The following is a 22,720-nucleotide window of genomic DNA, read 5'->3' as shown; positions in this document are numbered from 1 at the left end:
CAGCTCGGACGCGTCGAGGGATCGACGATGCGCATCGTCCACGTTCGGAATTTTTTCTTCTTTTTTTCCACGATGAATTATTTCGACATTTTGACAAACGAATCGCGTTAATATTTCGCACGGAACCCTTCGCGAACGTTCGAAATATTTCCCGCCCGAAACGCGTAAATAACTTTTGTCCCGAGTCACTTGCTCTCCCCTCTCTCTCTCTCTCGAGAATGATTTGTACTTGTTGCCACGGAGTACTCGCTCGAAACTCTTTTCGTTCTCTCGTCTATCGAATACGTTGAAAAAGAAATCCGTATGTTTTTGTTTCGCGATTACCATCGATTCGTGGTACAGGTGACGTAGTCGCGGAGTGTACGGGGTGGGCACCCTTTGCGATTCTAATGCTTCCGGACAACCGTGGTCCTTCTGGAATATCAACGGTTCGGGGAATACATTACGGAACGGTTCGTCTCCGAGTTCCTTACGACGAGGAAACGCCCTAACCCCGGAACAAGTGCGCGTTTCTCAAAGAGGGGTGATTAATGATTCCTTCGTAGGGGACACGGTTTCTTTCTCGAAGTATTAAGTGAGCCACTCGTAAATCATGGAGTCCCGCGCCACGATAAAATGTGCCCGAAACCGAGACAATGGAGATCTCGAGAAATTACCGAGAAGCGAAAATTCTTAGGGGGGCTGGGAAGAGAAGAAGAAAAAAAAAAGAAGAAAAGAAAAGAAAAGGCGTTCGAATCACTCGAGGTAATTACTTCTGCACTCCAATTCGGAATTATTAACGGAATTTTCTCTCTCACGGTCGAGATTCACATTCGAAAATACTCCTCCGCCCTTCCAAGTTTCGCGTAACTTCCGCTTTCGTGTTTAATATTCAATGTCCGCTTCTTCTCGGGAATATCGTAGCCCCTTCGAGGAGTAACTTTTAAATAACAGAGGACTGGCCCAGACTCGTCTACCATCCGAGGGTGGAATAACGTACAGGGTGTTCCAGAAAGAAAGACACATTGTGGGTGTATTCGAGAGGTCAGTGTATTTTTGAAGTTGCAGTGTATTCGAAATCGAGGCAGAATCGAGGAGCAATTTTTAAGTAATAATAGAGGACTGGCCCAGACTTGTCCACCATCGAAGGGTGGAATAAGGTACAGGGTGTTCCAGAAGAAAATTGAGAAACATTGTGTGTGTATTCGAGAGGTCGGTGTATTTTTGAACTTGCAGTGTATTCGAAATCGAGGCAGAATCGAGGTACTTTTGTATCTCTATGCAAAGTTTCTCGATTTCGTTTCGTAACACTCTGTATAATACGTGGAAGTGGATATTAATATACGGCCTGGGAAAACTAGATATCGCCGGGAAGGAGCCGCGTTCTCGTCGAGAAGCGTCGAAAGGAAAACTTTTTTCATTTGCATCTATTCAGTCGCCACTATCATTTGTTATACAAGCGCAAACTTTTCACCGAGCACCCGACTCTCGATACGAGTCTCCTCGCTAACCAGAATTAAACTTCGATAACACTTAACCCTAATGCGTTACTTTCTATCCATTGCGGGCTCAAAGTATTATATTTCGATGGAAAAGGTCCGGGATCGGTGAAACTCGTTTCTCTAATTTCACAAAGCAGAATTACAATAGTTTCAATCGTACAGGACCAACGTATCGAGATCTCATCAATCTTAATACAAGTTCGCGTCCATCGCGTAATCTCGGCGTCCATTGTACGAAATTGACACATTGAAAAATGATCTTCGATTTTTCCACCCTGTTGCCGGAATGCATAATTATTCGAGTACCCGGATCGACGATCGTGATTTATTTTCCGGCTCGGTGGATGCATTCTCCTCTCGGAACAATCTACGCGAAGTAACACAGTTACGTCGGACAAGTTCGTTTTTTATTTCCACCCCTCTCGTTGTTAAAAAAAAAGAAAAAAAAACAATTACAAGGTGGGCGGAGAAAGACGCGAGAAAAGGATCTCAAGATCCCGAGTAAAATCACAGAGAGAAACCCGAGTATGAATTAGATATCGCCGGGTTGCGCGAAACTACCCTCGCTTCGCGAAATGTCATCGTCGCGAGTTTCGTCATCGTTGGAGAAAACGGGGTCCGCTAGGTGGCGCGTAACTTCGATAACAGTTCCTCGAGGCGGTCGAAAGTAACGAGGGTCGGTCGAAAACACCCTCTTCGACGGCGCCGGAAAGTTTCAGGGGATCTCGAAACGGTTGTTGTTCGCCTCGGGGGTGGATCGGGGGGCTTGGTGCGAAGAAACTCCGGCTCCTTCGGGATGGAAATGGGAAAAACACGGCGAGGGGTGAATTTAGGACACGAGTGATTCCCGAAACGCGGGGACGCGTATTTCGTCGCGCGATTTCGGGCGGATATTTCGCGCGAGGGAATGTGGGTCAAGTGACTCTCGCGCGCAGCTGGCCTGTTCAGCTGTTTGGCTCCGCGCGGAAATTATTTAACCATTTCTCGAGATCCCGGGATTCACCGGGACTTATTGCCCTCGGGGCTTTTGTGTCGAACAAGCCGCGCCTGGCCGAGATGAATTTTCCGATTAGACCAGGGACCCCTCCGAGATCGAAATTCGAGGGAATACTCGCGGAGTCGATTCCTTGGGACATTTTATTTTACTTCAACCTGCCGTATACCCTACCCGGAGGGATTCCAGCGCTGACGATAGGTGGTTCGAGAAATAGTCTTTCTCCTATCGACGACTATGATCTCGACGATGGCTCGATTTTTTTTTAAACGAATCTCAGGGAGTGTACTTTCTCGATTTGCAACCGTATAAATCTTTGGGCGGACGAGATTACCCTGGTAAATCGATAGACACAGGCAATGGATAAGTTTCGATCGAAGGGTACTCGCGTGTGGAGAACGACGAAGAAGAAGATAATACTGCTCTGGAGATACGCGAGATTTTTGTTCTATAGTGCGTGGAATCGAGAGGTAGCATCGATGTTAAGAACGATAGCTTGGGAATTGTTTGATAAAAGTTAGAATCGCTCGCTTCCCTGACCAAGTGTAACGTTGCACTCCTCAACGATCGTGGAATGTTTCCCCACAGCATTATACATTATATCAACCGTTCCAAGATGCGTGAATAATTGTACGAAACAAGAATAACGCACAATAAGAAAAGAAACACCTGTATCGTTTATTGCCGATTCGAATGGAATCACACGGCCGATATAACCGCCGCTAACTACCCATCCAATGGCTCGAGAGAGACTCGTCGCTTTCGAAGACGAGGAAACAAGGAAACGTGTCGCGGATACAAAGTGCTAGCTTCGAGGCGAAAATTGTGCCGAAAGTGAGCACGTCGCGAGCGTGCGGCGGGTGAGATCGTTAACGAGTTACATCGAAGACGCGAGCCTCACGGAATACCGGGAGCGGAATGAAGCTGTCGGATGCGCGAAATGACGCGACGTTGATTTATGAAGGTTCCGGATGGTCCGGGGGCGGTTAGAACGGAGATGGTCGACCGCCCCGTGGAAGCTCGTAAATCCTACCGGGTAGCAGGAAGATCCCCGACGGTGGGTCCGGTTCCGCGGTCGAGCGGGACGCGTTCGTTCGAAGCGGAAGGGAACCGACGTTCGTGGCGCGAGCGCGCGGAAATTAGCCGCGATTCGACGCACGTGCGACCAGCCCCCCGCCCCCCGTTTAGAAATTGTCGCCATTGTGCCCCGTTCGCTCGTTACCACCGCGTTTCGATCGCGAGGAAGATTCCGTACGTTCGGGGCATTTGTTACGTACCGAACTGAGCGTTTTGAGCAACTGGGGTTCTAGATGTAGCTCTTAACGTGTAGATGGTGAAGGAAAGTTCTAGAAATTGCCGCCATTGTGTCCCATTCCCTTTTCATCTTTGCGTTTTTGTACATTCGGGGCATTTGCTACGTAACGAAGAGCGTTTTGAGCAACTGGGGTTCTAGATGTAGCTCTTAACGCGTAGAAGGTGAAAGAAAGTTCTAGAAATTTTCACCATTTTGTCCTATTGCCTCCTTATTCTCGTGTTTTGATCGCGAGGAAGTTTTTGTACGTTCGGGACATTTGTTACGTAACGAACTGGGCGTTTTGAGCAACTGGGGCCCTAGATATAGCTCTTAACGCGTAGAAGGTGAAACAATGTTCTAGAAATTGCCGTCATTTTGTCCCATTTTCTCCTTACCCCCACGTTTCGATCGCGAGGATGATTTCGTACGTTTGGGGCATCTGTTACTTACTGTCCAAGGTGTTTCGCGCAATTAAGCTTCTAGCTGTAACTTTTAACGCGTAGGAGATAAAAAAGAAATGTTCAGAAATCGTCCAGGATCGTTTAATTTCGCCCATTTTGAAATCTTTTTTTTCCTCCATCGTTGAAAAGCTACGACTTTTCGGCGCCAGTCGCTCGAAACACCTCGTATTCTACGTCCGCTTTAAACCTTCTCTAATGGCTCCTACGAAAAAGAGACATGCCTCCTACGCACACGCAACAACTTTTACGAAACGGTTCTACTTGGGCGGGGGATGAAACTGCCCGCGAGGTCGTAAACAATTTGTGAATTCGCCGACCGTTCGGGTCTACGTAATATATATATACATGGCGCGTGAAAACGCAACTAGAGTGGAAAGTTTTCTACGATGGAGAATCGCGGGGAACTCGATGCTCCGAGGCAACAACATTCGTAAAATATTGCGAAACGTCCATAAATATTAATGTGTAGAATCTTCGTTAATCTTGTGCTCGAAATAGAATTCCCGTATTGTAGCCGAAAGACAACCGATCGAACGGGTGTCGAGAAACATTACACAAGTTGTAAATTTATCTTCCGAAAAATTGATACACTTTTTCACCCAATTTTGAAATCACTTTCTCGTCAAGAGTCGAATCGTATTTAAATTTTCCTGCACGCTTTACAAAACGTTCCTACCTTCGATCCTTTTCAGAACTATCCCCTGTCCCTCGAGTTGTCGCTTCGAGTTATCGAGTTCACCGTAAAATTCATTCGTCGAAGCCATCCGGGACACAGAGACCCGGAATCACTACTTTGTCCGCGCGAGAACTAAGTGAAAGCTGGGTTAGAGATTTTCGATCGAGTCGTTGATGGAACTAATTCCAAGGGGGGGTCGGGTGTTAAATCTGTGTGAGGGAAGGGGGGACGAACTCTGGAGCAACTCTAAACTAGCTAAAGAACTCTTTCTAACAATACTCGCCGGGTCCTGTGGAGTGCTCACCAATTTCAACCTTTCGCTTCGAAGAAGCTCGGAACCTTGCTAGAGAAACAGGGGGAGAACGAAGAAACTTTCGGGACCCCCTTGGTCTGTTTTCGAGACATGGTGGGGTCAGGGGGTCCCTTTTCGCGCGATCACGCGCTTCTTTTTACGATCCACGAGATATTTTCGAGGTCCACGAGCGAATCGACGTCTTCGCGACGCGAGGAGGGAACTGTATGGGGGGAGGGGTACCGTTCGACGAATCGCGAGCGATTTACTTCTTCGAAACTGTTCACGAAGCCGGATATTTTCTCTCTCGAATGGGTGGCACGTTTCTCGAATCTTTATGGAACAATTTCGAATTCCTGAGGTACGGACGGTCAATTGTCCGGCATTTTCTCTCGAGCAGAGTCACGAGAGTGAACATCTACACCGAATGGTGTAGAATCGTACTACGACGTTTTTCTCTACGGAAGCGATATCTATATCCAAGAGAAAGGAAACACTCTACAACAATGCTAGAGAGAAAATCAAATGCTACAAACTACATGCAATTGCAACTGTTCCAAGTAAAAAAGAAAATGTAACGAAATAAATGGAAAAAAAAAAATAAAAAAAACACACTCGAGGAAGCGCAGAACAGAATTATAGAAGCGAGGGGGAAGGGGAGACTGGCAACAACGATATACGTGACTGAAATCGGTGCACAGAATAATGAACGATCATCGGAATACCGTAAGTGGATAACAACTGTTTACTGACAGAAAGGAAAGAAACGTAAAAAATGAATAAAATGTTCGGGGCACGGTAGTGAAACACGGATCGAAGGGTGTTTTTTTTTTTTTTCGACGATCGGTGAGCACTCCTGACCGGGCGTCCAAACGAAAAATTCAAGGAGAACGAAGACAGGGGAGAAGAAAAAGAAGATAGACAGATAAAGAAATAAGAGAGAGAGAGAAAGAGGGTTTTTTTGAAAAAAACAGACAAACAACGGGTGAAGAAAGTTCACGGGCGGACCGTTAAAATTCCTACCTCCAGAGCGGGCGCTTTAGCCTGAAACACAAACGGCAAAACCTGAAAAGAAATTCGGCCAGAGGGTGCCGAGTGTCGATGTTTTTTTTTTTATTTATTTTTCGCGTCTTATCGGCGTGGTGGTCGTCGTCGTCGTCGTTGCCGCGCGCGTCGTATCTCGTTTTATTTTCCACGAGGGCAAAAATCGATTTCGCGTGCGTGAGTCTCGACGTCGATGGCGTTCGACGCGAAATCGGGTGACGAAGTATGAAAAAGAGGCGGAGAAAGATGAAGGAGCGCGAGATATCAGGCGACAAAATGCAACGACATGCTGCGAGATCTCGTGACGCGGAGTGCACAATGTTTTTTTTGGAGGGGTGGGGAGGGAAGGAGAGGACGCACGGGGAACGTTTTCTAAAACTCCGATTTTTACGAGTTTTCCAGCTGGAAATATAACGGAGAACGTGAAACGCGTTTCAAGAGTACGAGAGTGCTCTATTCTCGTAAGGAAATTCCAAGTAGGAGAAACTGTTTTTGAGAAAAAATATTGCATCGACAGAGATTGTATTAATATTGTTCCCGTTAATTTGATCGTTGTATCAAGAATCAATAGAGAGTCGTTTAATTTGACTCAATTTATTTTTCTCGCTCCTCTATGGCGAATCTCCGCAGGAAAGATCCGTACGATTCGCGTACACTTTTCTCCGTAATTGTATTAATTATATTAGAAAACGTTCCTCGTCGGGGTAATGCGAGCCGACGGTAGGATTCTGTAGTAATCGATCTCGACTCGCGTACAGTGTTCGCACGTTCAAACCAATTCCCAGCATCCGTGTCTCTCCCTCTTTCATAATTTTATACGCGAGAATCGCTCCGAACGAGAGTTTGACTAATTGCGCGGGAGTTGAGGGAAACATCCGTTCGGTTGGAGCGATCGATTATTTTCTAATTATATCGGAGCAATATTCCGGGAACGGTAGCGGGGGTACGATGAAATTTTTCCTCACCCTTTATCATTCGGAAAGAATTTTAATTGAAAGGCTTGAACGTGTCGAGAGCGTGTGTAGCGAGAAATTCGAGACAGATATCGTGCTTCGTAAAACGAACGAGAGAGAGAGAGAGAGAGAGATAAAGAGAGAGTGAGTGAGTGAGAGAAAGAGAGAGAGATGCAACGCGCTCATTTGCATATCGCGTGTGTGTCTCTCCGCGGGGAATTTCCACGAAAATGCAAACGAAGAGGCCAAAATTTTCCCCTACCCCAGCGTCGAATTTCTCGCGTATTTCATTTCCGGGGTAGAGGAACGGGGCGAGCAAGATTTTTTCGTAATGGCGTCGCGATGCTCGTTTTCGACGCCGGAACACGGGAAAACCGCGGCTCGAATACGATGCGTTCGAAATTAATTTTCATTCCGCTCGGGCGGAAAATGATAGCGTTGTCGTTACCCGTTTCCCGTGTTCGCGTTTTTTCTTCGTTTTTTCGTGTCCGCTATTTCTCTTTCTCTCTCTCCCTCTCTCTCTTACACACACAGCGTGCGTTAATTCTCTCTTTCTTCGTTTCTTTTCGCGCGCAGACACGTCTCGGTGGGAAAATGTGCGCGTGGGGTCCAGAGAGGTGGTTCGAGGAGGGGTGAAAAAAAAAATGAACGAGCGAAGAACAGGGAGCGAGTCGAGGGTTGTGTGTCTCTAGATGTGTGTACGTGTGAGTAGTGGACGACAGATGAAAGAATACGAAGAACGAGAATAGGTACGGCGTAATTGTTATCGGTTTCACTGCGTATCGCGTGTGTGCAAGCCTGGCAAAACGTGTCAACTAACGTCAGCTGTTGCTTGAGGCCATTCCAGCTAAACGGGTCCGGAGCGGTTGCAGATTTTAGTCAATATTTCTGTGCCTTCATTTCTCTCTGTTCTATTTTCCACTTGTACTTTTATCTTTTTTTTTTCTTTCTGTTTCTTTTCGTGCCTTTTATATATATGTGTATATATATATATATATATATATATATATATATATATATATATATATATATTTTTTTTTTGTTTCGAGTACCACCACCGTGCTCCGTTTCCGCGGACGTGGAAATCGTGGATCGATCTCCGGGCTTTTCACGGCTAACAATGAAATTTTTGTACGAGTATTCGCGGGACGGTTTCGGTCGAGGACCGTTTCTCGGACTGCCATTGTTGCCCGGAAACGTGGGCCCTTTTATTCCCTCGTTAACTCGGTTTGCCAGCGTACTCGCCGCGAACGACGACAGACGGAAGGTAATTGCATTTCAAACGATCTTTAGACTTTGGAAAATTGTCTTTTCCAGAGAATTATTTTCACTCCGAGGAGAAGTCACTTGCCGCGCGATCTGACCAACGCGACACGTTCGAACCGTACGATAATCGATTATCGAGACCACGAAAGTTAATTTCGTTCCTTTAAGAATCTTTCGACTTTGAGTAACGATCTTTAAAAAATTTCTCAAACCGCGAGCACGAAGTCATTCAGTTCTAACTGTCGCGATAAATTCAAAGTGCAAATTTCGTTTCTCTTCGGAAGCTCTCGACTTCGAAAAATCGAAAAGTTCGCTCGAAAGAATTTTTTCAACCGCGAAAAAGTTCGTTTCGTTTCTTTTTAGAAGCTCTCCACTTTGTCAAATGGAAAAGTTCGCTTTAAAGAAATTTTTCAACCGCAAGAAATTCAATTTCGTTCCATTCGGAGTGTCTCGATTCTGAAAAATTATCACGATCTTTCGATCCATTTTCGCAATCTATCCCGTTTGCTATCAACGCGATCGATTCGAGAGGCACGATAATGGATATCGATTTTTCGTGTGACCGATCACGCTGAATTTTCGTCGACGAGATCGCGGGTGGAATCGATATACACATAGCGACGATTGAGCGTTGTTCGTTTACCGATTAATTCTCGATAATCCAACGGTAGCGACTGAAAGGCGATCGATTAACCGTGTTGACGTTTCAATCAGGTTCGAGGCGTTGCTCGATTTAATTAAAAACTCGTTCGTCGACGGGACCGGAAACAGAGCACGGGTGGACAATTTCCGATGGAAAGTCATGGAAAACGTCGTCTTACCTGCAGCCTGTAGTTGGGATCCTGCGTCGCTGCGTGCGCTGCTAGGAACGGGTCGTAATAAACACTGGAAAATAAAAATCACAATCGTAAATCACATCGAGTCTTCCGTACTCTTCGTATACCACCCGCGAGCTCCTTTACAACTCGCGTGTCTCTCTCGAGCGGGCATTTAAATCTTCGATGGAACGCCGCGGTACATTTTTATTCCGTTAAATCTTGTATATTCCCTGGGTCGAGTGGAATCGTTTCATCGATCGTACCGGTATCTCTTACAATTTACAATTAAATATTACTTTTACGCTCGTTCGAACGTAGAACAGTAGAACAGAATTGGTAACGCAGCTCGTTAAACGCGTACCCTCTTTTGTAGATTTTTATTTCCATAAATATAAAATCTGTTATCGAATACCGAGTTAAAATACGTAGGAAAAAACGAGATCGAGATGATTTTAAGAAATTTGAAAATTTTCGCTCGAGAGACACACCGTTTGATTATTCAAAGAACGAAGAGGACCTCGGAGATTTGAATGCCCGCGAGATTTGGATCGAGCTTCCTATATTTTTTTATTTACAGAGACGTAACTCTTGGATTTTAGATACAGAGATGGAACTTATTTTGGTTCTCTTCGGAAGCTCGATCGTCGACACGGTGTCGTTCGTTTTTCTTTTCCCGTTCACCGGAAGCCGAACAAAGATCGAATCGAGAATTCCAACAAAGGGAACGGCCACGAGCGCGGTACCTAACCTCACCGGCTCCATATTCGCAACGGAATTCGATCTTCGTCGTAGGCTGCCTTCCGTTTGCCCGACGTCGACGCCTGAAACTCGATTTCAGTCCAGACGGCCAACAATACAGCTTCGAAGGACCCGGTTTAACTTTTCCATTTCATTGAGAGGGGGGAGGAACATTGTTCTCGCGACTCGACGAATATTCCATTTAGCCAATCGCGAGCGAAAGAACTGTGCTCGAACCGCGAGCCTGAAAACGCGATTCGAGCCTCGATAACGTCTTTCGTACGGGACGCATTTACCGTAACCGTTCAACGAAGTCTCGATTTACTATTCGGAGGCACAGTGATTCTCAACCGACGTTTCGCGAAAATTCAAACATTCCGTTGAACAATAAATTTTTTTTCGTCCCTTGATTTTCTCCTCGTGAGGGTACAATTTTGATTTTCGAAACGTCGCGAAACTTTTAACATTCTCTCGGATAGAAATTTTTCTTCGTCGAATAAAGGAAATTAGTGCCCGAGGAAAAGGGAAATATTTCCAATTTTCCGATTCCTTTTCCTCCGAATCGGTCAAGAACACCCGGGGGCCACCATTGTTGTCACGGGCGCGAAAATAAAATTTTTCTCCGTCGAACAAAGGAAAATTAGTGTCTAAGGAAAAGGGAAATATTTCCAAATTTCCGATTCCTTTTCCTCCGAATCGGTCAAGAACACCCGGGGCCCACCGTCGGTGTCACGTGCGCGAAAATGAAAATTTCCTCGTCCATCATCGTCGCTCCTCGTTAACTTTGCTCGCGTTATCCAGCGTTTCCAGTAAAGTCAACGAAAATTCATAAATCACTGCCGCGCGTCCGGCCCTTCGTCTAAAAACGCGTCGCGATGATTGGTGAGCCCCCGATCCGCGTAGGAACTTCCGAATGGGAAACGAACGATTCGGGCGCGTCACGTGTCAACGGACCGCGACCAGTGAATCACGTGTGCCTTCCAGAGAACGTTACTTTCGTTCGTAAGTAATAAAGCCTTCTCGGTTGAGCGACGACGAAACGATACCGGCGCATCGACCGAGCGTGAAATATCGTGGATTCGGAAATGTCCCCTCCCCACGTCCCCCCTTCCCATCCTCGGTCCCTTTTACCTTTTCCGCGTCCGTTGGAATTGTTTAATTAATGACGAGTTATTTATGGACGTCCAAATGCGTTTTCGGTCGAATTCACGAGGTCGTAAATCCCGCGACTTCGGCGCAGAATAACGCTCGTACGGACGCGGAAACTGAGACAATTTTTCAATTTGAAGAGGGAATCTGGTTCGATGAATTTTGTTCGTATCCGAAGAGATTTATATAAAAGAATTTAACGAAATCGCGTCACACTTCGCGAACGATCGAGGAAGCTCGCGGTACTTCACTCTCGTAACAATCGGAAAGTTGTCGCTAATATCGAAAGTCTCTCGGCTTGTCGCAAACTTGTACAAAGTTGAGAATTTTTTTCGCGGATCGAGCCCCTCCAGACGATCATCGAGTTCGCGAGAAGGGTACGGTTGTCGCTATCGGAAGAAAGCCTGTTAAACGTCGATGCAAAAGCGGGGCGTTCTAGCAATTACTGGATTCTCTTTGGAAAAGAAAAATCGTGCTCGTTCGCGTGGCACAAAGGTTAGATCGGTGCATGCGTTGGGTGCAGTGATTTCGACAGGCGGGTTTAACGAGCGTGACACGTGCAGCTGATCGCGGCGGGTAACTCGACGCGGGCTGGGTTTCGATGACACTCGATGATACCCGGGACTCGGCGACAAATTGACCGAATTTTTAACCGCGCCTCGACCGAAATTAAAATTGGACCGATTCGCGGTAAACGGGGAGCAGAGTGTAAATTTCTTTCGGCGGAGAAACGCTGTTAACTACGATCGATAGACGAAGTTGAGGTTAGCGATCTGGCTGTCAAATATCTCGACTACGTTCACTTCTGTACGTACGAATTTTATCTACTCTGATAGGAAAAAAATACTTTGCATTCTGATATAAGTGTAGTATCCTATAACTGTGATAACCCAACAATCGTGGTACTCTATAACTGTGGTGTTCCACAACTGTGATATCATTAAACTTGGGTACCTTATAACTGTGATACCCTACAATTGTAGTACCCTATAACTGTGGTACTCTATAACTGTTATAACCTACAACTGTGGTACTATAATTGTTATACCCTACAGCTGTGGTACTCTATAACTGTTATACCCTACAATTGTGGTACACTATAACTGTGGTACTTTATAACCGTTATACTCTACAACTGTTGCATCCTATAACTGTGGTATTCTATAACCGTTATACTCTACAACTGTTGCACCCTATAACTGTTGTACTCTACAACTGTTATACCCTACAACTGTGATACCCTATAATTATGGTCTTCTATAACTGTTATTCCCTACAACTGTGATACTCTACAACCGTGGCACCGTACAATCGAACACTACTAAACGATCTTCTCCGCTCCGAGGACACGAAAATTTCCACGAAGAGTGTTCGTTCCCAGCATCGAGCGATCGAGCTACCCCCGGGGGCGCGGCGTAACAAAATCCATTCTTCAAGACTGGCAACGAGACGTCCCGAAAGACGTCCCGCGTTCTACTTACGCAGGTGCGAAGGGATGCAGGGCCGTGGCCGCGGCTGCAGCTGCGAGCGGCCCCGGGTTCCTGGCGAGGGCCAACGCGGCTGCGCTTGTAGGGAAGGCAGCCCTCGCGGCGCTCACTCTTCCACGTTGGATGGCGACTCCTCTCAGCGCCGCGGCTGCAACAACACACACATACGCACATGCCGATGCAGGCCTACCTTTATAGTTCCGGTGCAAGGTGAGTCCCCGGCCATTGCCGTTTCGCTGCTCCTGGTCGCGGCATTCTTCTCGCATTCCTTTATTTTTCCGTTAGTGAACAAGTAAAACGTATCGACGACGAGACGAAGCGAGACCTGACGCCGGGACCGAGTTTCAGGGAGCCGAAACGAACGAAAGAATATTGTTGGAACGCTCGTGCATTGTTTCCAAGGGAACCACCGGGGAACGTATCGCTAGTTTTCGACCTACTTACGGTACCCTGTACCTCTCGCCAATGGAGACTCACGATCGATGGACGATCACCACGAGATGACGATTCGTGTGCTCGTACACCTTGGGAGTTCCAAGTAAAGGTACGAAACGAAACACTACTCGGAGCTGGAGGGGGAACAGAGATCCCTCGCTCGTTCCTTACACCTGGACAGTCCGATCGAAACTGTTCACCGCAGGTATGTTGGGACGATACAGAGGTCAGAGGAGTTACTCGCACAACGGCACGGTTAAGCCACGAGCTTGGGTCGGTGAACAAGACCGACTCGACCAATAACAAGAAAGCGGGTAATTCGAGTCCACGTTTACGTTCGAATAGGCAGACCTACAATCAGTTTCTTGGGACCGAGGGTATCTCTATTCTTTCCGTCAATTTACCAGCAGCGTACGAACAGATAATTCCATTTTGAACCTCGAATTGAACTCACGTTCTCGTCCTCGTCTTCAGATCTGGACGATACTCTGTCCCCAACTCTGAAGCATCGATTGCAAATTTTGCGTTCGAACGAGAAGATCGAGGACGGTCGACGTTGGAGGGAGTATGGCGTCGATAGAGAAGAAACGATCGAAGCGTTTCAAGAAGAGGAACGTCACTCGAAAGTGGACGAGATACAAACGAAATGACGAACCGTCCGTGGATACTTCCGATCCAACCACGTCTGGGGGTTCCTGCCCGATGTCATCCACCTGGGATCATCGAGTGGGTTTCGAGAAGGGCGTCGAGAACTCGCGTTCAAACGCCAAGGGTTCCTCGGCCTCGTTAAAGGAGTCTTCCTCCGTCGCGACGCAACCTCTCAAGTCGATCATGAGGAGCGAACCCTCGAAGAGGTCTCGCGCCGCGACGGTCAGGTTCCACGTCGAGGAGGATACCGATCAGGTGACGCGCGACAACGGAAAACCGAGCTACCTGGACCGGCTCAAACGTTTCTGGAGGAACCCAGCCTGCAGAGTGATCTTCTGTTTCCTATTCGGCGTTCTGTTACCGTGTTCGTTGATCTACGCGGGCCTGCTCTATCTGTACTACCTCAGACAAAGGACCAAACTATCGTCCAGATGGAAACTGGCGAGCAGATGACGCTCGGTGCAACGTACGTGCAATCGAGTAGCAAAGTCGTGGAATGTGGGTCAACCAGTGACGCGGATGCAAAAAGTGAACGACGTGGGTCCACGGGTGAATCGACAAATATTATACATCGGGAAGGAGCTCCGGAAGCGATGAAAAAGCCTCGGGGAATTTTTGCCCCTTTTCTTTCTTTCTTTTCGAAAAAAAAAAAAACATTTGTCGCGCAGAAACGATCAAAATTCGCGTTTCACAAGGATCGAAGCAACGACGTGGTATTTCAAAGGTTCTGGACTCTACCTTCAATAATTTTCTTTTCGATACACGCGTTTTTTCTATTTTTTCAATTGTAATTCCTTCTGTGCAATGTTACGAGTTTTGTACCATCGTTGAAAAAGAAACTTTGAAAAAAAACTTGACTGGAAGTCTTTTACTCGCAAGTCTTCGACGCTCGCGAGGATGCTTCGAAAGATCGAGGACCGCTCGAACGCGTGGAATTTTACTCAATTTTCTCTAGATTTTCTCCTCGGCGTTGACGAGGGGAGTTGATAAAAACATTCCGCGCGAAAGCTGTAAAAATTCGCGTACTCGCGATAGAAAACGATAACATCGATGATTCGAGCTCGAGTCTTTCGTTCTCGAATCTTCTTTTTCGATTTCACTTTTCCATTTTTCGATTTGAGATCTCCTACTTTTTGCAGTAGCGTTCGAGAAAACAACGCGAAAATAAATTCAAAATCAGGAGAGAAATTTACTCGGAAAATACACGGTCGATGTGTCGCGAATTCTTCAAATCTTGGCGAAACTTTTTATTCCGCACGATTCACCCTCGAGGAGCCCTTATCTTTTTATTCGATCGCGAACCGAAGAATTCTCGATAATCGAGGCGAACTCGAAGTTTCGCCAGAGGGAACGCGCACGGTTGTATACCGTAAATACGAAGGTCTGTGCGGAAGTTGTTTGCGGTTCGGATAAAAACGATGCAAATGTTGCTGGACGTAGCTTAATCTCTTCCCCTCGGCATTCCGGATACGTGTTCTCCTAGTGTATGCCGTCTTCCGTTATCATTCGTGTCGCGAGCACTCGAGGAACCGTGAACGAAGCACGAGTACACCGCCACTTTCGTTTCAGCGATTCGTAAGCCGCGAACGGTAGTCGCGAGAGGTCAACTCGAGCGAGAAACGATCCTCGCGGGGACGAAAGCTTCGTAAAACGAGAAACAAGGGTTCGATAAACGCTTATCGATAGAATCGAGGCGCTCTCTCGAAAATCGAACCGGATCGTTACTCGTGGAAAGGAACGGAGCAGAGTTTCGATGTCGTTTCAGCGACTGTTGGAGCAACAATTAGGATAACCTCGTCGACGATGGCTCGAAACCGTCGAAGGCTCCCTCCAAGCACAGGAGCATCCGGTTTCGATCGATCGATCGATCCTCCGATCCGGAGCAATAAAAACTGATGGTTTCTGCCTACCTTTTATTCGCGCCGTCTCCTCGTTCGCCTGAGCGATCTAACGCTCGCTCGCTCGTTCTACTTTGCGTTTCGCGCGCGAGTCTCGATGAGATTCGGTGCTTGCGTAACTCGTCGTCTATTATTGTACTTTCTTTTTTTTACTTTGGTGGCACACCTTGTTCCTTTGAACAAACGTTTTTAAACTTTCAAACGCGTGGACACGAATTAGGTTACCGATTTCAGATTCTTCACCATTTTCAGGTTCTTTCGGACGATGGTTATCACTCTGGATGGTGACTACGGACTCGATTGTTTTACGTATTTTTGGACAATTTTAACGAATCGATAAAACGGATATTTTTGCAGCTAACGCACGGTTAAACGAGATGAGAGATTTTTAAAGCGATAATTGTTTCAGCGAAGAAGCACTCGGTCTTGCTACGTCTACGGTGAAGTATTTAAAATTGACTATATTTTTGAGATACTGAAAAAGATTTCGTAAAATTACATATGAATTATAATTACGTATTATAATTATTACGTTAAATGACATATTTGGAAGGAAAATTTTCAGACAAACTTTTGCTCAAAAACTTCTCAAATACTCGAGTCTCGAAAGATTGCAACCCTGGTATTTAAAGTCTACGATAAAATTCTACAAATAAGCTTCTATACTACTAAAATAATAGAGACTAACTTTTTGAAATTAAATTAAATTCGAGTCCACGTCACCGAGGGATTAACCGATAAATGTAATTTCTTTTAATCTACCGTTTAATACTCGATCCACCGTTACTTCGATTTCATTTTTTTGTTTTTTTCAAAGATAAAGACCATCGAGTCGTCGCAAGCGTCGAGGTTTCTCGTCCTCGTTCCGAATCTCTTCGAGAAATCGACGGCTGTCGGCGATTAGTGCGAAGAGAAACTGGCGCTGCTGGTTAGGTCTGGCAAACTGGATACAACGAGCAACAGTAACAACAACAAACAACAACAACAACAACAACATCAACGGGAGGTATAAAAACAATCAACTACCGTGCAAGTGTCGCACGTGATGTTAGGCGCGGGATCGAACGGATGTTAAAGGTCGGCCCAGGGCCGAGCTCGCGGCCAGAGCTGATCAAACTGTGTGCACGAAGAACAAGACTAAGAGCGTGATGCATTTACAGCAGGCGCATTCAAAAAAAACTGGAGATTGGTGCGAAATGGTAAACAGCAATGCCATGCGCGACAATTCGGTCTGTGGTCCAACTTCCTCGAACTTTCTTCACCGAGTAGGCGCGTTCGCCCGCCATCTTGTTAAGCCGGAAGAAATTCAATTTGAAAATTCTAGACTCACCCTCGTGGTCTACGATGGCGTGCACGACCCCGATTAACGATCGTTAATTAATCGGCCATCGCCCCGGTCCTCGAGGGAAATTCGAGGAAATGAGCGATCGATCGAACGATGTACACGGTGAGTCGATAAGAACTTGCTACGTTTAGAGATACCCCTCGTACGAGTGCATTTCAATTCTTTATGTTTTACGTACTCGGAGACATCGCGATGATTTTGTATTTTTCAAACGACACTATTTTTTTAAACTCGGTTCGAAAATTGTTAAAAAAATACAGAGTCGTTGAAAAAAGACAGCTTGATATCTCCGAAAATGTACGACATGAAAAATTGAAAGGTTCGCTAGAGTACCTTTATCAAACTTCCGGATAACGAGATATTTTATGTAGCGATTCTTCTCGACTCGCCGTGTACGCAATTTCTCTACGGTGAAAATCTCCGAGCAGAAAATACTAGAGTTTTTCGTTTAAGACCACCGAGACGCGTTCGAGGAGGAAGACCACCACCGTTTTCGACCACAGATCGATAGTCGTCGCGCGAACGCAGGTCCTAAATGGTGTGTCGGGTGTTCGCTAATTACGTGAAGGGAACATCGATAGTACGTGCCCCGGTGAGCGGGGCCAATAGTGTGAACGGCACGGGAGAACATACAAAACGAAAAAAGACGTAAAAAAAAAATCAACAACAACAGAAGAAAGAATAGATTCGACGACAATGCGACAACCGGCCGCAGGCGTTTCCGGTGTGTTAGCATCCGGTCGCGCGGGAGTATCTTTGTTTCCCCGATCGAAATCGAAGATCCGTTCGAAGGCTGTATCGTTGGGTGCGCGACGTCGGCGGAAAAAAAAATGAAAAACATACCTCGTCAATGGGATTATTGTTTCGAGGGACAACGAAGCGAAGAGGCGATTCGTGTATCGAAAGTAAAAAGAAAATGGAAGCGGGGGGGAAAAAACGAGGAGCTTGGAGTAGTTCGTTAAGAGATTGCCTTTCAATTATCGAGCCGGGATCGATACTTTCGCGGTTCTCGAGATCGGTTCGGACCAAGAGTAAGTCGAATTCTTCCGCGAAATAGAGGAAGAAAATGGAGACGTCGTTCGCGGTAACAAGAGATCGTTCAATTAACCGAGAATCGAGTTGGGTCTTCGGTAACCAGTTACGACGTAATTAAAATGGGGGATCCTTGTAATTAATTCGTTCTAATCGGCGCTGAGGGGCCGATGTGTCACGCTGCCCGACCGATTACGCGGCCATTAAACGATGATGGCTAATTAAGTCGGCAACGACTAAGCCGTGACCGTACGGAGAGAGAATCTTTGAAAAGGGAACGCACGATCTACGAGGAAATGGGATCCGTTTGGATCCCCGAGGCAATCTCTTACTCGCGATGGACAGGTCGAATGTACGAGTATCGAGAGAACAGTTAACATTCGAGAGAAACTTGGACTCGGGGTGGACACACTTGTCAACCGGATCGGAGCTTTCTACTGTCGCCGCGGAACAAATCGGCCGTTCAAGGTCACCGTGGTACTTCCGCGTGCTTTCTGTGTTTAATTGTAGATGCCTCGAGACAAATAAAATTCTACTATTTAGTACGCGTGCTTACTTTTTTTCCTATTTCTACGATGTAAAATTCGGGAGTGACAAGTAGTCGACCTTGGGTCGATTTGGTCTTTACAAAATTTTTAAAATTTTCAATTGCAAAGGTCTCGAATTTTCTATTTTCGATTCTAGATGTTTCGAGATAATTAAAATCCTACTATGGAAATGTCTACTGTACCGTTCATTTCCCCCCCACTCCTACAGCAGAAAAGTGGGGAGTGACAAGTAGTCGACCTTGGGTCGACCTTGTCTTTACAAAATTTTAAAAAATTACCAATTGCAAAGGTCTCGAACTTTCTATTTTCGATTCTAGATATCTCGAAGTAATTAAAATCCTATTATGAAAATGTCCACTGTCGATCTGGTCTTTACAAAATTAAAAAAATTTCCAATTGCAAAGATCACGAACCTTCTATTTTCGATTCTAGATGTCTCGAGGCATTTAAAATCTTACTAGGGAAGTGTCCACTGTACCGTTCATTTCCCCCGTACTCTTACGGCGTAAAAACGGGGGGGATGACCTTGAATCGATCGAATTGGTCGCCGCTGTGGAAAGCTCGCCTCTCGATACACGAAAAGATGAACGTGCGCAAGGGTGAAACTAAAGAGGGCCGATGGAGGAGGATGTCGTGCTGGATGTTGCGTTAAATCTCGCGTCAACTTCCGGCTGGATTATTAGAAGTCTCTGTACCTTCGTCTCGCCGCCGCCCTGGGTGCAAGGACGAGCGGTGCAGCTGCAGGCGATGGGGTCACCGCGGCTGCGGCGACCGCTGCAGCTGCAGCTGCCGATGGCGCCGCCGCTCCCAGCCAGCTCCACGGCATGGCCGGCAACCTGTATCCTGTTTTTGTCAGAAACTGTTAGTTCGTTACATCGGCCGACGGCCAGGACGATAATCGTTCACGTCGCGTCCGAAAGCCCCTTAGAGCATCGTGGACCTTTTTTCATTCGATCGCGCCCGATTGCGTCGACGATCCTTCAGCTTCCGATTTTCCAGTGTAATTGCTCGAAAAAAAACGTGAAAGTGACAGATATTGAAAAGCCGATTCGAAGTCAACGACACCGTGGACTACAACGGTACCGGAACCCGATCGTACGCGATGTATGAAAAATTCTTTCGCGCTCGAATTCGAACGAGTCGAATATCCAAACAATCGGTAGTCTCGAATCTCGTTTCTCGACTCGATCGTTAAGTCACGTGAAAATTGGAAGTTGTTCAGGGTGCTCGATCCACGGTACTGATTAGGGGCTTGAAAATGGCAGTTTGTCGCACAGGAATCTGCTTTCGTGACGCGTGAATTTTTTATCCGTGTCACGGGCCTGCAATTCCCGGAGGAAACTCTTAACAGAACCTACAAAATGGTTAATCGTCGGTATCGCGGCATCACCGGTCACGGATAAAAATTTCACGAGTCGAATTGTATCGAAACTACGATTCGTTCTTTTTCAATTTTTTTTTTTGATTTTTGGCATTTTTGGGTGTCAGTTAGCGAGCTCTTTTTTCTTTGTTTTTCTTCGGCCAGGTGCTGGCTTTCGATCTGAGAGATTAATCGTGATCTGTGTCTCGGTTTCTATTTCGTCTTCGTTCTCTTCTTCTCACGCGGTTTTGCAACTCGTTGGAATCTTTTACCGGAATTTTATCTGTTCGTTTCGTGATCAATTTTATCATCGATTATCGTCTCCGTCCCGTCCTCGAGGGAAGTCCTCGTTCAAGGAACGTGGTTTAAAGTTACAATCGGTCTTCGGGGGCCTCCTTCGAGGAAGAGACTGTGAAATCGTTACGTGGAACGTATTTGTAACACTGTACCGAATATTGTCCCGAAAAGCGACGCGATATTCCGATCTTGTGGAAGGAATACGACACCACGGGTTCGTACACCTGAATTGCTTTGTAGCAGGTAACAGGAGAAACATCGTAACCGAATATCGAAACGGATTAACACCCGCCACGGAATCGCGTATTCAAATTTCATGCAAAGCGCGGAGATCGGAGCCGTTCGCGACCCACATCCGTCCTTCCGGTTCGTTAGAAAATAATATCCCGATACGGATTTATTAAATTCGTTTGCCCACGTTCAATTGCTAATTTCATCGGTGGTCGTTGTCGCGTTTTTCGTCACCTTTCGTCCCCCTTTTCCCAATTAATTTTCAACGAACTGCACGTCGGTGTTTTCGAAAAAGTTCATCAATTTTCGGCACGACGCACGACACACCCGATGGGGAAGGAAACAAATTGTAATTCTTCGCCGTGAACAATTACAGTGTTTCAGAAATATTTCTCGCGAACGAAGAATATTCGTTTACGAAAATACCACTGACGTTTTTACCGGAGTTTTGAAAAATTTAAATACGACGTACATTTTCTAAACGTTGCGTACGTCTCTCGACGGATAATAATATCGTCGATACAAATATTGTAAGCTACCAGCGAGAATATCGTACATCGTTGAAAATTGGTAACGCTCCGAAATACCTGGTGCATTCGTCGAGCGGAAATAAGAAAAATATCGATGAAAATAGTAGCGGAGAACTCTTCCCAGAATTCGGTTCGAAGTTTCTATTTCAGGACCCGTTTGTTCCCGTAACACGACGATCAAGAGCGTCCAACGGAAATCGCAACTGGGACGATTGTTTAATTTCTGACGCGAGACCGTCGATCGATTCCTCCTTTCCTGCGAGAAGCTTCTATTACGCGTTCAACGGTTCTATTTACGTAATCTGCTCGACTTCGATACCTCGACGACCCGAATTAATCGAAATCCTACCCCGTGACGTTGATTTCTCAAATTTCGGATCGATTCACGGTCCCCAACGAACGTAGAAAATATCTCTACGACCTTTCGAAAAAGAATCTTCGACGATTTCGTTGCCGCCGCCGCTAGTACCGCCCCTAGAGATTGCAACATGATTAAAAAACGATAAAGTACACAATGTACTCCAAGAACCTATAATTTGTCAACAAAACCACATTTTACGTCTCAATTTCATCGATAAAGTTTCCAATTTCAATTCGCGAACAATACGCCAAATAGTATCGATAAAAAATCGAACATCTCGATACAATTACATTCGTTCACTTTTTGTAAAACGTGAAACTAACAATAACTACACGGTTCATTTCTAAGGGCGGTACCGGGTTCCTCGATTTCTCCCATTGTTAATTACAAATAAATACGTCCAGCCGTCGTGTAACAGTCGTTGCACGACGAACGAGGCCGGTGCATTTATTAATTGACTCGGTCTTTCCGACGTTTATTTATTCGTGTAACAATGCGCGCCCCAGCGTGTTTCCCCGACGAACACGACCCAACTGCTAATTACGCAACTGTATTTATTTATCGATTTGTCGTCAATCAGTGTGACGCGTTCGCGATAAAATCGTCGCTTCTCCCTCGCGAAAGGGGTCGCCCGTACTATTGTTTTTTTTTATTTTTTTATTTATTTTCAACGCCACGCGACTCTGTTCCGCGTCCACGACGATATTTGCGGAGCGACCGATCGAAGATAATTAGTCGTTCGATTTTTATCCTGCAATTAAATGGTACTTTCTTTTTTCTCGAAAAATCATTCACCCGTTGAATCCAGCCGCAATTAAACGGTACTTTTTTGAAAAATTATTAACAAGCGTTCCACCCGTTGAATCCACCTGCGAGTTTTCAATATATCCTCTTACAAAGAGACCGTAGATATTTCATACGGCACGAGTCTTCGATAAGAGATCCTCGATTCTCGTCCCCCCTACCCCCCACCCCTTTTCAATGGTCTTTGCCATAAATTCAGAAGGGACAGCGAACGAGCTCATCGAGTGGACTTCCCTGCAGCCACCGGCTCGAGAGCCAACCAGAAGTAGGGTGTATTGTTATGAGTAATTAATACGACCGAATGGCTGCTTCGATGGGGAGGATCGGTGAATTCAGACTGGTTTTACACGAGAGGAGACACGCGCGAGCACCTTGGTGCTCTCAACGAATCCAATAGTCGAGTCACCGACCCTGACGCTCACGAATCCGTGAACCTCCCGGTTGAATTATAAATCATTCTCCGGTAAATTATCAGTCCTCGAGTGTCTGAATGCATCCTGTGAAATTTGCTTCGATTGGTTCGTGGACTTTTGTATTATTAAAAAATTCTTTACTCGCTGTTCGATACACGCAGGGTA

General features: G+C 46.0%; 1 protein-coding gene across 1 annotated transcript in view; it reads right to left on the bottom strand.

Moving 5' to 3' along the window:
* LOC143143261 (uncharacterized) overlaps positions 1-22,720 on the bottom strand; it is a 413,719-nt gene that overhangs the window by 5,068 nt on the left and 385,931 nt on the right. Inside the window, exons 21-23 of the mRNA XM_076304324.1 lie at positions 12,648-12,801; positions 9,283-9,346; positions 8,016-8,042 (exon numbers count right to left, since the gene is read on the bottom strand). Coding sequence (XP_076160439.1) covers positions 8,016-8,042; positions 9,283-9,346; positions 12,648-12,801 — 245 coding nt within the window. The remainder of the gene's footprint in view (positions 1-8,015; positions 8,043-9,282; positions 9,347-12,647; positions 12,802-22,720) is intronic.

The sequence above is a fragment of the Ptiloglossa arizonensis genome, chromosome 2 (assembly GCF_051014685.1).
Source record: "Ptiloglossa arizonensis isolate GNS036 chromosome 2, iyPtiAriz1_principal, whole genome shotgun sequence".
NCBI lineage: Eukaryota > Metazoa > Arthropoda > Insecta > Hymenoptera > Colletidae > Ptiloglossa > Ptiloglossa arizonensis.
This window is presented reverse-complemented; position numbering and strand designations above follow the sequence as displayed.